Source organism: Falco punctatus (genome assembly GCF_963210335.1).
Source record: "Falco punctatus genome assembly, chromosome: 8".
NCBI lineage: Eukaryota > Metazoa > Chordata > Aves > Falconiformes > Falconidae > Falco > Falco punctatus.
This window is the reverse complement of record NC_137588.1, coordinates 21,144,123-21,161,630: the sequence shown is the minus strand read 5'-3', so window position 1 is coordinate 21,161,630 and position 17,508 is coordinate 21,144,123. Positions and strand designations below refer to the sequence as shown.

The 17,508-nt window shown below is 38.8% G+C and overlaps 1 protein-coding gene across 9 annotated transcripts in view; it reads left to right on the top strand.

The window, feature by feature from the left end:
* UBR3 (ubiquitin protein ligase E3 component n-recognin 3) overlaps positions 1–17,508 on the top strand; it is a 333,487-nt gene that overhangs the window by 289,170 nt on the left and 26,809 nt on the right. For all 9 annotated transcript variants that reach the window (XM_080398882.1, XM_080398880.1, XM_080398881.1 and 6 more), the window contains one exon: positions 580–715. In XM_080398882.1, coding sequence (XP_080255008.1) covers positions 580–715 — 136 coding nt within the window. The remainder of the gene's footprint in view (positions 1–579; positions 716–17,508) is intronic.

Genomic DNA, 17,508 nt, shown 5'->3' with positions numbered 1-17,508 from the left:
GTAAGGACCTGAGGTTCTTTGGTAGCACTTTGATATCCTGCTCGAATTCAATATGTGAAATGGAGGAGTCGCTCTGTGACTTGGAGCACAGCATAGTCTTTGAAGTCTGATCCAATTTTTGCTGCTTACCATTTGATGTTGAAAGGATGAAATGGAGAAAATGTACAGTTTTTGCCAGTAACTCTGCTGAGCATATGTAAGATTAAAAAAACAAAATCCCTTGGATGATGTACTTAGAAATGTTAAGCAGATTAATACCTTCCTATAGCTTTTTTCTAAAGATACAAATTAACTATGAGAGAAAATCAGCATACAGTGCATGCTATGATTTAACTGCATGAGGAAAATGGATAAATAAGTTAAATGGAAAAAGTAAACAAATGTTTGTGACATGGGTGCTAAGTAGGTGTTGCTGAAAGCCACAAGAATCTTGTGTAACTTAAATCTGGCATTAGACATTTCACAGAGTTGTAGAAAATAAGAAGTTGCTCTCTGTGAGATCACAGCTATAAGTTTTCATGGCAGAGTGGAATCAATACATTTCTTATGTGCCTAAACCAACGTTCTTTATTCCAAAAGGATTCGGATGAGATTTCTGCTTCTCCATTTATTCGAAAACATTCGTTCGAAATGAATGATTCACAATCAATTAGCCAATCCCAGTCAGTTGCAGACCATCAGTTGTCAAGTCCTTTGAGATCCCATAAAAAAGAAGGTAAGAAATATAGTAAATAACAGAGATCTTTTGTTTACTATTTATAAGCTATATGTTGTCATCCTGTAACTTGCTTTATATGTTGGTAAAGTCTTTTTAACAATCCCTTAGAAGGCAGGAAATATAAAGGAACTAACTTTCTTCTACACATTTTGAACCTGGAAATATAAAAAAATCCCTTGAATACCTGAATTACAGAGGCAGTACTATAAAGATTTTTAAAATACGATTTATATTAAAATGTTGTTAATAATCTCAATACCCTTTTAATGAAATCAAATTGACTTCCAAGAGCTTCACCTTTCCTTTGCCTTCTAGTCTCAAAAGTGGAAGATGGTGATGAAATCTCTCATGTTTGGCAGAATGAAAGACAACTGTTTTGTTCACACACACTGGTTCAGTCAGCAATGCAGGAAAATGTGCAGTATTTTTGCAGTCTATACAATATGGGGTTTTATTTGCTGATACATTATTTTTGCCATGGTCAGTAGCAGTTTAAAAACTTGAAGTAAAACATTATGATATTTGTTTAGTTTTAATGGGTTTATCTTTGGATATTCCAGGAAATCATTACCTCTCAGAATACTTTTCTCTGTAATTGTAGTCATTGCATCCTTGCAAATCTGTGAATACAGACTTTAATACTGGATCATAGAATACCTTCCACGGTTTAAGATGAAGTAGGTTGATAATGTGCTATCTGTAATGACAGCCAAAACATAAATGATAATACATTAATTTCCAGGTTATTACTGAAAATTAGTTGTTTATAATTTTGTGCCATGCATTAACATTTCTGTTTATATATTTAATGGGACACATGTCATCTTGTAAGTCTACAAATACTTATCTGAATACTTGAGCCCTAATCCTGCAATTTGTGTTTCAACTTTACAGAGCTCAGTTAAACAATTTACAATTTAAAGGTATGAAGATAGGTATTTATAGGGAGACCCTTCTGTTACAGGAAATAATGCAATGTTTTTAATCTTCTCCACAGGCTTAATGTGCTTTCCATGCTAAAAACAGAGTAGTATGTAAACACAGCAGGTTGAGAAATCCATTCTTTCTCTCTTCATGCATTTCTGTCCATATGGGGTTAAGTCCTTTGTGTGGGACTGCAGGGAATGTGTACATTACTATCTTAAATTATTACATGTTAAATGATAAATGTGCCAAACAGAAATATCTTCATTGCAGCAAATCCTCTTGAGGAAAGCAGTCAGGGCCTGAATCTGTCATCCTTACTCTCCCTGCATGGTGTATGGTACCCTGCAACTAGTCTCCTTGAAATCAAAGACATTGTGTCTACAGTAAAACAAGTAGAGAGAGTAAAACTGGCAGAATTACACCCTTAGCAAGCATGTGATTCAGAGCCATTACCCAGTAATTAGAGAAACTTCACAAAATGTCAAGTGATAGAAGAATAGAATTTGAAGAAGAGATGAATGCAACATTGATCTGAACTATTTAACAAACATATATGTCTAAATGATAAGCCTGAAATATGGAGAAGTAAGGAATTTCATAGTTAAACATGAAGATACTAAGATAGATGATCATAGAAATCACACTTCAGTGAGTAACTATTACTGCTGAAGAACAGTAACTTCCTTGGGTGCTTTTAAAAGAATGGCTTGCATTCCAAAATTCAGATGCTTTCACACACTGTTCAATCTATATTCAGCCTTATTGTGTGAAGTATACTTTTAAGAAGAGGATATTGTGAGTGAAATAGCAAATATCTTTTTTGAATAAGAACACTTGTTTTGTAATGTAGGGCTATACTACTACGTAAGCTGTTATTCACACAAAAAAAGCTGTCCACTAGGTGGTCCAAACAATGTGAAGACTTATTTTTCATAGTGAAACATCATTCTGAAATACTGTAGATTGATTTTGAATTCTCTTTAAGTTACATTGCAGGCAAAACTAGTCTGTCACCTGATGGTAGTGCTGTGAACCTGGAACACAGAGGCCAATGGGGAAGGGAATGTGACAGGTTTCCACACTGGTTTATGACCCAGTTATGAAGCAGTGTTGGTGTTTGCTGAAGGGAGTCTGTATCCAGGCTTAAGCAAAGAGGACAGGCTGCTTATTTGTCTCGAGGCCTCGGTAGGTGAGGCTCTAGTGTAGTCAAGGTGAGACAGAACACAAAGGGGAAAAAATGGTTGATAGAAGTTTACATATTTTTGTATAAATCAAGCAGACTATTCACTCACATCTTGTTATCCAGCTGTCTAATAGCACAAGCTGCCCATTCTCAGTAGTAGATTGGCAAAGGCAAAATAGTCCAGGAAATTTCCACAAAGATCCTGCAAAGACTGTACTCTGTAATTAATGCAGAAACAAAAGCCTCTTTTTCACTTCAAAAGCCTTTACACAGTGTCATGGTAAGACTGAGCAGTATGGCCAAACTGCATGCAGCGCAAGTTAAGTGCATGCATGCACTATGGTTGCATAGTCACAGGGGCTGGCTCTACACTGCCCAGGCATTCCCCTGGGCTCTGCCAGAGTGCTGGGGCAGGACTAGTAGCAAAGCCAAGGATTCCTTCACTCTCTGCTGTGACACGCTGCCTGAGCAGAGAGTAGTCCAGTCAATAGTAACAATTAAGGCAGAAGTTAATTATTCTAGTCACAATAAAGTAGTATGGAAAGAATCAAAATAGTATAAATATAATCTCCAGAGGCCAAGTAGTGGTATGTCCTTAAACAAGATAAATAGTGAGACTGTTTGAAATTATTAATGAGAAGTGAGTGCTTCGTAGGGAATTGCCCAATGTAACTTTGCCTCAAAAGTAAATATGACAGATTTTCTGAGATGCAAAGGAAAAATGCTTGTAAAAGGAAAGCCAATAGCATCTCTGTGTTGACCAGTGGATGACATAATTCTTAATGCTAGCACAGACATTTGGAACAAGTGAGAAAGTACATGAAGAGTCTCTGGCCATGGATGTTCTCTTGTGGAAGAATTAATATATGTCTTCTGATGATGTTCAGTTTACACCTTGCACCTCACGCTGTTGCCTGCAATGTCAAAACTTTCTGAGACGTGAAGAAATTTGCTAGGGTTCCAAGAGATCCAGAATTATGCAATTATGCAGTGTCTGTAGCCACAATCTGAGGCTGAGGTGGTAAAACTTGTACTATAGTTGTAAAAGTCAGTAGGGCATTTCCAGTATAACCTTTGATTTTAGATGCCTTAATCTTTTGTATTCTCAAAACTAGTGGAAATTAGGGCCTGGTGTGTTTCAGGCTGGACTCCCACTAGTCAGTGACACATTGTGAATGTTTTCCTTGTAATATGAATTTTTATTTTTATGTTGCTCATTTTTCTCTTCCTTTGGTAAACCAATTATAAATACTTTATTTGGTCAATGTAGCTGTGTTGGGTTTGGAGAAACATGTGAAGGTGATCACTGTTTTTCACACTGATGGAAGGCAAGTAGATAATGAAATGTGTAATTGTTTGATGGGAAGGAAGGCTGCTACCCACCTCAGACAGTACTGTGGACAAGTTTTAGTAAGGGACATTGTGGGCATGGGAGACATTATTCCCAAAAAGTTATTCTGTGGTTGTCATCACACAGATGATATTTACAGGCTTATCACCCTAAACAGGAAATTTAGAATAATAACTTCCTTAATTGTTAGAGCTTAACTTCAGTTTTAAGGAAGTGATCCGACTTCAATTCTATCACGACCATAATCATGTTAAAATACCCAATAAGCCACCAGAGAATACACTTAGGGGTGATTCATCTTTGCTTCAGAGTGGAGTTTTCTTTGAGTCAGACTTTGTTGAAATTATTTAAAGCCACCTCAATCTCAGCCCTGGAGTGCCGTCTTGATTTGATGTCTTGCACTTGCAAGCAAAAGATGCTTAAATACAGGGAACCATCTTAGTTTATGTGGTAGTTTAAAATCGTAGCATAATTTAAACTCTGATCTCATTTAATTTATATTTTTACATTGTTTTAAAAAAGATAACAGCTATGGCAAAGCAATAATCATTAGCAATTTGGAAACGGGGACACCTGTTATCCTTTGATTCACAGAAAGTCAATATCCCAGCATAACTGATCAGTATAATGGTAAAGGATGGGCAGTATCTCACACAAGATGTGGTATCAAGAACTGGATGCCTTGTAACCAAAGATGCCGCTTCATTTTCTGCACGTGAGAGAGGTGTCAGTCCAGAGCATTCAGCACTTTCTCTCTGTGTAACTCAGCTTCCTGTTTGATTCCATTATAGCAAACCTTCCTTTCTCAATGAAGAATGAAACTGCTGCTACGTAACGCAGTGTGAAATGCTGCCTGGACTTTCAGCTAGCTGTCATTGGCAGATGGGATGATACTGACACATGGATGCTATTAATTTCAGATTCCTATCATTCAGGATTTTAAGTGAAAAAATTTGTAATCTATTTAGAATTATTTTGGGTTGTTTAATCAGGAGATTTGTTTCATCATCTTTAAGCCCCCCACTGAGACTAATTTTACATTGGAGGAACGTAAATCATTAAAAACTTGACTGTAGTCAGTAGAGTCATTGACTGAGCAGAATCGGGTCTCTTGGTTACAAAAAATTGACATGAAAAAATTCCTGGGCTTTAGGAGTTTTTGGGGCAGAGGATTTGGTTGTTTGTATTTTGTTTGTTTGTTGGGGTTTTTTAATGGGTCAGGTTTGAGTTGGTCATTCTTTTGCAGATAAAATGCAAATAAAATCCATGATCATGGGACAGTCTGAATGTTACAGGAACCAATGAAAAGGCCAAGGCAGTGTTACGTGGTATGATCTGTTTGTACTGAGCGTGCTGTAGCTATGTGTGAGGCCTACAAGGTCTCCACAGTATTCTCCTACTACGTACCGCAGTGTAGCACAGGAGGGAGGATCCGGGGAGCTCCAGGCCTGTCAGCCTGACCTCGGTGCTGGGGAAAGTTATGGAGCAGATCATCCTGAGTGCCATCACGCGGCATGTGCAGGACAACCAGGGCATCAGGCCCAGCCAGCATGGGGTTATGAAAGGCAGGTCCTGCTTGGCTTACCACATGTCCTTCTATGACAAGATGACCCACCTAGTGGATGAGGGAAAAGCTGTGGGCATTGTCCCTCAGAACCTTAGCAAAGCCTTTGACACCATCTCCCACAGCATTCTCCTGGAGGCACTGGCTGCTCGCGACTTGGACGGGTGTACTCTATGCTGGATTAAAAGCTGGCTGGCTGGCCAAGCCCACAGAGTGGTGGTGAATGGAGTTACACCTGGTGGTGTTCCCCAGGGCTCAGCATGGGGCCAGTCCTGTTTAATAGCTTTATCGATGATCTGGACAAGGGGATCGAGTGCACTCTCAGTCAGTTTGCAGACAACACCAGGTAAGGGGGGAGTGTTGGTCTGCTTGAGGGCAAGAGGCTCTGCAGAGGGATCTGGACAGGCTGGACCAATGGGCTGAGGCCAATTGTATCAGTTACAACAGGGAGAAGTGTTGGGTCCTGCACTTGGGTCACAACAACCCCACGCAGTGCTACAGGCCTGGGGAAGAGCAGCTGGAAAGCTGCCTGGTGTTGGAGGACCCTGAGGGTGCTGGTTGAAAATCAGCTGAACATGAGCCAGCAGTGTGCCCAGGTGGCCAAGAAGGCCAAGAGCATCCTGGCTTGTATCCAAAACAATGTGGCCACTGGGACAAGGGCAGTGATTGTCCCCCTGTACTTGGCACTAACGAGGCTGCACCTCAAATACCGTGTGTTCAGTCTTGGGCCCCCTCACTACAAGAAAGACATGGAGGTGCTGGAGCGTGTCCAGAGACAGGCAGCGAAGCTGGTGAAGGGGCTGGAGCACAAGTCTTGTGAGAGGCAGGTGAGGGAAATGGGGATGCTTAGCCTGGAGAGGAGGTGGCTCAGGGGGACAACTTACCACTCTCTACAACTGCCTGGAAGGAGGCTGTAGGCAGGTGGGGGAAGGTCTCTTCTCCCAGATAAGAAGTAACAAGACAAGAGGAAACAGCCTCAGGTTACACCAAGGGAGGTTTAGATTGGATATTAGGAAAAATTCTTTCACTGGAAGGGTGGTGAAGCATTGGAACAGTTTTCCCAGGGAGGTGGTGGAATCACCATCCCTGGAGGTATTTAAAAAACATTGTAGATGTGGTGCTTAGTGACATGGTTTAGTGGTGGACTTGGCAGTCCTGGGTTAACGGTTGGACTTGATGATGTCAAAGGTCTTTTCCAACCTAAATGATTCTATGATTCTATGGATTACTATTAGCCATGTTGCAGTTGAAGCCTCAGGCAGAGGAGTTGCTGATGTGATATGCTGGGTAATGAATTTCCATTGGAAGGATCCTGCTACAGTAGTGTTCTGTGGCTTTTGAGCCAAAATCTGACTGAGCATGAGCAGGAGAAAAAGTAGCTGCTTTTTGTTTTTTCTTTAAAAGAGTTAGTGTGGGATTACTGACCTCTTCACACCTGGGATAAATGCTGGACTTTGGCCTTAGTAAACAGAAATGGTGTTTCCAAATGATTCATTTTACCTTACAAATGTATAAGTAGAAATCATAGGAAGAAGATATTTTTTAGGATGTCTCTTGAGAAAATAAGCTGAAAAGAAAGCTACATCTCAAAGCAATCATTATTATTGATTATATTATTATAAGAAAGGGTAATCACCTTTCCAGGGTTGTGAGGCTGCATATTTATGCAGATGGATTTTGTTGGTGCAAGTAAGCCTGTTACTGTGCATTGCATTGCCCATGGTGGGACCCTGCAGGAGGCCCCAGGAGGGACCATTGCCTCCCATCCCATCAGAAGCCTGAGTTTCTGCTTTCTGGATTTGTGCTGGGTAGGAGCCTGTTACCTTTACTAACCATTAGAGTGAGAAACATGATACCTCGGTTCTGTATTTTACCATGTAGTTCCAGTGTGGATTCAGCAAATCTGACTGCAAACATAAGTGAAGTCAGTTGAACTTCTCTCAGCCTTCTATGAAGTTTTCACTTGAGACTTCTGCTGCTGATGTTTGTATTCTGAACTGGATCACCCACAGACGCTTTCTTTTAAATGTTTTACTACTCTGTGGTGGCATGATTTTCAGACTGCATTTTGCCAAAGTAACAGACCAACAAATCTGAAAAGAAATTGGACTGTTCTTAAGTTTTTCTTTACTGCTCAGCTTCTTAATTGTTTTTTCCCTTCCAACAGACAAAGACACAAACAGTGACAAGTGATAAATACAAGCTTTGATTTGTTAAACACATGTTAGCTGTGTGTTTAGCCCTAGGCAGTGAATTTCATTATAGTCTGGTTTACTTCTGGATTGGTTATTGTGATTGTTTTCAATGCAAAAAGATTTGACCTGCCGCCTTGACTGATTAGTATCAAAGGTGAGAGATAAAATAAAATGCAAGTAAACTGCACAGATAAAATGCAATAAAGTTCTCCAGAGACAGCTCAGTACTTGTTCTATGTAAAACAAGTTAAAATTCAGCCCATAATGGCTGCATTGCAATAAGAGACTGCAAATCTCTCTCATTGAAGTAATGAAAAATAATAGTAAGAAATATGAGAGATTTAATAAATTAATAATATATACACAATAATGCTTGTCAAAACCCCCAAATTTTACTAAGGGTTCAGTTTCTTCTCTTAACATGTAATGTCTAGCACTGTGTTTCTGATCCAAGCTGCAGTTCACCTGCTTTTTCTTTTATGGCATACAGGTTTTCTATCGTGATATACAGGTTTGCCTGAGCACTTCTTTTTGCCATTTCTTTGTTGGTAGTTAAGCTTTTTATTATGCAATACTTTACTGTTCTGTTGTTATTGCCTGAAATCTCTCAAAATATTCTCTACTGGACTCATTTTTATGATTTTGCCACAGTTACTAGTGCTCTGAACCAGCAGCATATCTCAGATGACTTATCTACACGGACAAATAGCATGGTTCCTAATTCAGTACTCCTCTGTTTCTAAAAAAACACACCATTTTATCTAAGTAAACTTTGTTAGGACAAAGTATGGTAGGTATAGAGCTTTGAGAGTACACACAAAGTTCTCTCCTAAGAGAATAACTATAATAATATTTTCACAAATTATATTTTGCGTTTTGCAAAGAAAGAGACAATTCAGAATTTTTTAACTTTCCCCCACTATTAGAAAACTTGAGGTAAAAAAAACCCTGTTTTTACTTCAGGTTATTTTGTAAGAAAAAGGCTAAAATGGTTATTATTGGCTTTTCTAGAGTTATGATTTCATCTGCTAGCTGTATGTTACCAAATAATTTCTCGTTCTTTGCTGATATTTAAAAATGTGAATTCACTCTGCTGAATTGCCCACAGCTAAGTAGTAATAGTTGGATTTCAGATCTTTCTAGAAGACACTGTATGTTTTCCTGAATTATTTGCATTTTTACAGTTCCTCACAGATATTACGAAGAGAAAACATGATGGTAAGAGCAGTAACATAATTAATGTGATGGTGACAGAACAATACATGAGACCTGAGATAGCTCAGAAAGTACCATAAAAAATTAATTCCTAAAAAAGTTTAGATTTCAAAATCTTATATACTTTGCATGTGTTCAGATTTTTTCTGTATTCTAGTTTGGGTAATTGTTCTGGTGAATTGTGATTAACTGCCAAAAATCATATACAGATTAAGAGAAACCCAAACCACGGTATATAATTTGCATGGCTGATCAATGTGAATAAAGAAAAGTAATGTCTCTGACAAGTAAAGGATAGATACTCAGGGCAAAATATTTGCAACCACATATGTGAAGATCTAGACACTACAAGCTACTCATAGATACAGTTTGATAAATAGTATTTTATTCAGTAAATCATGAACTGGTTGTGAAGTATTTAGGTGGAAAGAAATTATCTTGTATCAGTTATTCATGAGCTCTGCTAATGACAATGATTGTATTCCTCTACTGTCTGTCATTACTTTTCTCTGCTCACTAGAAGTATTTTATATTTTAGTTCTCTCATGGATAACCTCAGCTGATTATAACGGTTAAGTTGAATACAGCAATAGCAAATACTAGCTTGTAGCAGCAATTATGAGCTTGCAGAGCTCATTTCTGTCCCCAGGCAAGGACAATCTTTCTTGAGGATCTTCCTTGCTTATGGAGAGAATTATTAGGAGCCGGTTGTGCTCATGCGTTAGCTGACATGGCAGTACACCAGAAAAATAATGCCACACTCCCACCTTCCCTGCTTATAACACCTCTCCCCCAATGGAAGATAAGAATACCAAAATAAGTATTGCTATTGCTGCCAATGGGAGAAAGATCCTTTTCTATGTGTGCTCAGGCAGAAAAAAAAGTGTTTCTTAGCCACAACACAATGTATATGAAAGAACAGTTTTATGAATTCTAATGTTTCTTTTCCTAAAGTATCTTAGTACCCATTCTTTGTCTTTAAGGTTTTTCCTGCCTGGTACAAATCCATGTTTTATGTAGAAACATAAACAATGAACAGTGTAAGAAGGGAGGAAACACAACTATCTAATTATTAGGTAACACCTTTTGCTTGCCATGTTGGTCTGCCTGAGCAGCCAGGCTAAGTCTAATAGGGAGAAAGCAGACATAGCTAACAAGCTGAACAGCGTCAAGAATACCCATAGAAGACTCGGTCACCTTCCTCATCCGACTCTTACATTTTGTTAGGAATCCAATACAGAGAGTATGTGTGATTGCCTGGTATTTAGGTTGGAGAGCTATACCAGCCCTTTACCTTCAGCTGCAGCTAGCTTTTTTCTTTATAGGCTAGGAAGTATGTCTTTAGTTCTTTGTCTGTGGCTTTGTGAGTGTAGTGCTATTCTTGGGACTACCTCTCACCAGTGTGCTTATGTTTGCTCATGCACACACAAAAGTAAGGAAAAAAATACTACTTTGTTCCAGCCTCTTTTTGTAGTATTGGGATTTGCAAAAAACACAAATGCCCTCCAGCAAAGTGGTGCAATTGTTTTTTCTACATTCTTTTAATGCTGTTCTTTACTGCATATTCTTAGTTATGATAAAAAGCATGACTATCAAACGGATAACAGTAAGCTCATGGATTTTAAAAGGCTTATGTGCAAAAACCAAAAAAAGTTTGCTGCAGCTCTGAAAAAAAGTGAGCTGGTTTGAGTAGCAGCATATATGGGTGTAGTTTTAAAAATTCGGAGCAACCAGCTGCTATAGATAAAATTGGTAAAAGGGATATTTGTGTGACAAAGATCTTTGATTTGGTTTCAGAAACAGGTGAATATATATGAAGTTCAGATCTGCATCCTGTCTCCTGTAACGTCCCGAAAGGGCACAGGTATAAGATTCCATTTTGGGCTCACCTCTCATATTTTGCTTGTCACACTGAGACAAAGTGATATCAATTTCTTTCATCTGTTGTTGTCCATGTGCTTCCAATTAGTTTTTCATTCGTAAGAAACTGATAAATTGGAAGTAGTACTGCTCTTAATCTCCTCATAAGGGTCTGCCCCTTGCAATGGTATTCAGAACAGCTGTTAAGTCGAGTCTGTAGTATATATCAGTTTTCTGCCTTCTGCATCAATGCTCGTTCTTTGTGCCTTTTTATCATTGATTTAGGGCCCAAGAAGGGTGAATTCCTCGGCCTCATATCCAAAGGAGCTTAACTGCTTTAGAAAAATGAAATTTTACTTGAGTAGATTAGATATTTTTATTTGCAAACTGTAGTCTGTTTTAAAACATTCACTGAGAAGAACATAGTCATCACAGCCACAGGCAGACATATCTCAGGGCACTGCAGATGAAGCAGGATTTTTATTATCATATTTCATCATCATAAGCAACTTGCAGCCTTACAGTTTTTAATTCAAAGATTGCCTACATGGCAGTACCACACAGCACGTTAATCATTGACACACATTGAAGAAAATCACTGTTAATTCACAAAACTCCTTCTTCTCTTCCCACCCAAAATATAAATGTGCACAGTCAGAGAAGCAGTAAGTACTAGTCACTTTGTAGCTTAAATCCTATAACTTGTTAGTAGAATTGTAGTGGTTTGTGGTGTGACTCGCAAGGATGGGCAATTGACTTCTTTGGCTTCCTTCTAACTGCCTGTTTCCAAAAATAAAGAGGGGGTGGGGTGGGGTGTGTGAGGGAAAGGGCACGTAGGAAAAAGGGAAAGAAGAACCAACCTAACCTTTTCTTAGACAGAGTATATCAGTAGAGCAGAAGACACTGTCCATGACAGATGAAACCATGCAGAACTTCACATATAGGAAAAGGGACATGAGCAGACAACACTGAGTAAAAAACAAGCCAAAAGTGGAGTGGAGAAGGAATATACCATCAAAGAAAAAAATCCATGCAGAGAAGTAGGATAGATAGTGAAAGGACAAAGAAGAGGATGAGAAGAAAAAGTAGTGGGGGAAAAAACAAAGAGTTTAGTTTCAATAGTAACAGAATGTTTGGTAGCCTTGTCAGTGAAATGTACTACTGCTTTCTGTAGCATTGCTTTTCTCATATCTGGTTGCTGAAGTTTTTCAGGGAAAAGTTTAATTCTAGCTTTAGAACATTTGAAATAAGTAGATCACTTTATTGCTGTAGGAGAGGTATATGTCATGCTCTGTTTTGAAAGGCAAAATCTTTTTGAAGGGTAATGCTTAACGAACAGTTTCCTTTGCAGTAGTGCCCATATCAATGCATCATTAGTTTGCAACATTTTACATAATTATTTGTAACATAGTTTTTCATTATGCTTAGGAAGTGTGTGTCTCTGAAAGGGTGGAGCATTAATTGGTCCAAAATCTTTGAAGATAAAGAACAGACCAGATGAAATAAGAGAAATTTTCCCTTGTGTAATACAACCTTTTCTTCAGTGGTCCTTTTTTATTTCTTATTTATGAATTCTGGAGGCTGTCCAAAACAAACAAAAAGAAAAGAGAGCAAAATATGTCCGTACATAATGTCACATCAGGAGAAGAGACAAGGTAGAACACAAGACTCCAAATATCACAATCAGTTAAGCAGTTCACTCAGCTTTAGAGCAACATTGCAGAAGTTAACTGAGACAAGAGGAATTGAGATTACCCCCACTGGACTTCTAGCACTTACAGTTTTACACTGTGTATTTCACTGTCTCATGCAGTGCAGCCATAGAACTATAGTACTCCCTACCTTTTCGAAGTTACACTTGTAAAAACGTTGATGATCTCAACAAGACCTAAATAAATCACTTTTAAACTGCTAATGCACATTGGGTTAAGTTCCACCATAATTTTCTTTGTGGGTTATATGAGGGTCATTGAAAGCATAAATTAAATAGTTCGGTTTTAATTGAGTCAACCTTAGCTTTCAGGCCGTTTTTGTCTTTGCAGAAAAGGACTGAAGAATTTTTCAGTTTTATTTACTAATGTTTATTTTTATTCCTGTGTTTGTGTCCATCTCCTTTTTCAATGTTTGACCTAAGCAAGAGTTTAACATTTTTTAATTCAGGGGTATTTAGAGTCAGGCCTGAATTCATTAGCCTATGACTTTCTGCATTTATCTAATTTTCCAAATGTACTGGAATTTTGGCAAGAGTTCTAAGTCAAGCTCACGCTCTTCTAGAGTTTCTTGTGGTGTGGCTGGTTATCTCTTCTTGAAGTTCTATGACTATGCAGGGTCATCTGAAGCAGAACAAGGTGTGCCTTCCTTTCTGGACATGATTCTTTAGAACAAACAGCTTTTGAATTGATAGTTGCTTCCGAGAACCAGGGCCAGATTTATTTTTTGAGTTGGCAGAGAATTTAAGATCAATGTTTAAGGTCAGCCTTTATCAGTGGGTTATCAAGATCTTTTATCCCTTGTTGCTGAAAGAGGAAGTGTGTCCTAGATTGGTCTTTGGTTAAAGCCTGTAGCTAATGAAGAAATAATACAGTAAGACTTTGGAAGAAACCATATATTTGTGATTTTTCTTATGCTCTGTTAAAAAATAAAAGAAGTGGCAGATGACATGCATGTTCCCTCAGTATTGTCAAATACATTCTTCAAATAAGAATTCTCAGCAATAAGAACATCACTGGCTGCCTTCAAATTTGCAGTTCCATTTACTGTAGTCAGAAATAGCCAAACTCAGAACAGCATGCTTGAAAAAGTGATGAGAAGGGTAAAACTGAGCCAAAGAAAGATTCAAGGGTTCCCTAACATGGAAATACTGAATTTTTACTGAAAAGTAACCACATGTAAACTTGGTTTGACTGGAGGAACATTACTACCAGCAAAGTAATAGACAAACATTACAGGATGCATTGTCAGTAGAATTTTGGATCAGCTTGTTAAGAGTTTCCAAAAGTCATTTTTGGGTGGAAAAAAACAGAACTACAGTTTCCAAAGCATTCAGTAACTCCCTAAATGACTGTCATTTCCTGGTGAGTGTTTCAAATTTTGCCTTGGAAACTTGGCTACCAAGTTTGATGTTCAAGAGGTAGCTGAGTTCTGAAAATTATCCCTGGTACATATGATCTGTTGGAGAGCTGAATCTAACTGTAAAAGAGGTTGTGTCCACCATTTCCTTTGCAAGCTAACTGGAAGATTACAGGTGCTGGGTTGGTGCAAATGTCTCTCGTAACCTCTGAGAAGGTGTAGCAGGGGAAGATGTTCCCGTATCTGCAGAGGTTTCTCCAGTTCAACATCCGTAACTGAAACCAGGAAAAAGGAGAGGACGTGGGAGAAGAGAGAGGGGTGTTTTTTTCCTCAAGGACTGCAGCCTTTTATCCAAGTGGCTTTTGTTCAGGTTTGTGCTGCCCTGCCTTAGAATGATTCCTATCCTGGGAGAAGTAGGAACAAAGACACAGAGCTGGCACTGCATGCAGCAAACAGGCCTTCTGTGCTAGGGGTGTTCTCTGAAGAGGCCTCAGGGCAACTGTAAATTGGGCCTATTATGTTCAACTTTGTCATGCATCCTTATGCTACACCATGAATAAGCATGGCTGGTCTGTAAATCTAGTCCATTGTATCTGGCTTACATTTGTTAAACTAATGCTTGGGGTTTTGTCTGGCTTTATTCATACCAACATCAAAACATTGAGTAAGAACAACAAATCAGAAACAAAAAACACAAACATTTAAAAATATTGCTCCCACAGATTGAAGCCCCAAGTGTGTTTTATATAAACAATTTGAATTGTGGCTGGATTTTTGACCAGATTCTTTCCCCTGAAGGACCTTTTGAAACAAAAACAAACTGAGCAAAACAAGTTTTGCTGGGATGGGCCTATGCCTGTTTTCATGTAAGCTGATGACAAACCTCAGAGCAGGAAGGCAGCAGTGCGCTGGAATCTGGTGTACATTGTGTTCTGCATGTTCCCAGCTGACTTGCCAGGAGTGATCTAGAACTGAAACAAGGCCCCCTTTTTACTAGGACACCGGAAAAGAAGTCATCACTAATCTAAAACAGTTTAGCTGTTTGAAAACAATAGACTTTGTTAATATGATGCCCTGATTGTGCTTTATTCTCATGTGAATGTGCGGCCTGTGTTGCTGGGTCAGGAGGGTGAGAGCTTTTGAGAACTGTCCTTTCTCTTGTGTGGCCCATCAAAATAGTCTACATTTTGTTGCTGTACCGTTACCTGCTTCAGGGTGGGTATATAATGTCTCAGAGGAGATCGGGAAGTAGTTGGCTTCAGCACTTGTCTACCAAGAGAACGGACCAGCCATGGGAGTTTGGAGTAGGTTGCAGCCCCCCACCTGTTCAATGTGACTCCATCATCATGCGAAGCCTACAGAGTTCAGCTCATACTTGCAGAGGTGCTTATGAAGCTGTTTCCAGTAGGATAGTCCAAGATTATTTTCACATGAATGTGCTGTGTATAGTGGGATTGCAGGGAAGGAGGCAGGAGGTTTCACATCCTACTGATGAATGATGAAAAAAAATGGAAGGTGAGGCAAAGTTTTGCTTGTGATAGCTGGTTGAATTTATTTCAATGGGTCACTTTCATGAAATACTTGGGTACGGTTTCTGTAGGTGCTATATATCATTGAACAAAGTAAGTCTCCTACCTGGAGCAGAGGAGGCGAAAGTGGAGTCCCACTGTGGAGTATTGTGCTTAAGTTTCAGGGAGACTGGGTAGAAGTGATACAGATTATTAATGGTATTGCTTGTCAGGCTTTTTATTTAGCCTCAAATTGGAAAGCTACTCCTTTATTTCTAAACCTTCGCATTTGCATCCCTTTGATATGAAATACTTGTGAACTAACTAGAGAACAGAGCTGTGAGTTCAGTAGCCAAGAGATCCTTGATTTATTAACAGAGTTCCGTAGGCTTGTATGCAACATCTCCTCCTCCTCCATATAACAAATGCTGCAGTCAGAGGCAGAGGCTGATGATGAAGGGTCCAATACTTCAGGGTACAGCAGTGGTTATCCACACATCTTGTTTAAAGTCCATAATAATCATTACCTAAATAAGACCATTCAATGTGAAAAAAAAAGATGGAAATGTGGATTCTAAATGACTGCCTAGAATTAGAAGTTTATAGTACAACTTGAAAAGTAAATTGGGTTGCACAATGTAGGCAACTGCATGGCTGTGAACAGAGTTTCCTACTTCATATGTTTCATGTTTAAGATGGAGGTAATATATATGCGTTGTGAAACAGTAATGAACAATAATTGTGATGTAAGTACATAAAGCATTTAAGCTGCAGTAACTAAGTGTTGCATTGTGCCCTACAATGTCATGGAGACACTTAAAGGGGACATTTAAATTACTTCTAAGACATTTTGTCACCTAGTTATTCTAAGTATAGCTGTGGATGTACAATTACGGTTTAGATCACTAATACCCTACTAATGATGCCTTTGCAAATAACTTGGAGAAAACATTTTAATTTTGTTGCATAGGAATTTCAGAATCATATTTGTGGTGCTTGTCAGACTCCTGGAAGTTTAAAGACACCAATGTGCCTTCTTTTTGGTGTATGTGTGAGACTATAGCCTGCAGATTTCTGTGAAACAAATGTTGTATTTTTAGTGTAGTCTTATGCAGGAGGACATCTGAAAAAAAGTCTGCTTTAATTCAGCAGAGTTAGTAGTCTCCTCACTGGAGAAACTACCATGCACAGAACTGGCCAGTTAGGCTGTATCTGTAGGATTCTGAAATCTGTAGGATTTGAAAATGTAACTGTACTGCAGATGTATGCCAGCAAACCTCCTTGCTGGAAAGGCATCTTGAAGCAGTTCTTAAAGCAGTTTACCAGATGGAATGAATTGTTCTGGTAAAAAAAAAGGAAAAGTAATATTTCTAGCTCTGAGGACTTTTATCAACCCAGATGATGGTAAGAAATAAATGCATTGATAGCATTTGCTAATGCAGACTAGGCCTTAAACTAAACTGTTGTTCAGAGCAAAGGCCAAATTTCTGTTTCTTCCACTTAGGAAATTTTCATTGCTTTCTCAGGAAGCAGGCTGTGGACCTTCTGCTTGGTGTGCACCCAGGGAAGTCTTGATTTATATACAACCATTGTAGCATAGGTTTAAAGAGCTCAGGTTTAGGTTTTCCTTTGGTATAAACCCTGCCAAACATGGCCTCATGATTAAATTAAAGGAGTAGTGCTCTTTGCTTTTGGGTGACATTTGAATAAACACCAGTATTTAGTCCTGTAGGTTCCTAAGATAATCAAAATAAAGGCAAAGTGCCAGAAGTACATCACACTGTCAAGCTGCTGGCCCATATACAGAGCTTAGTCAATACAATGAAGAAGGTCCCATAGACTGAGTGGGTTTTAGATGAGATCAGAAAAAATAAAAATAAGAGGGACTAAATTGGCCCAGCAGTGCCCAATTTCCCTG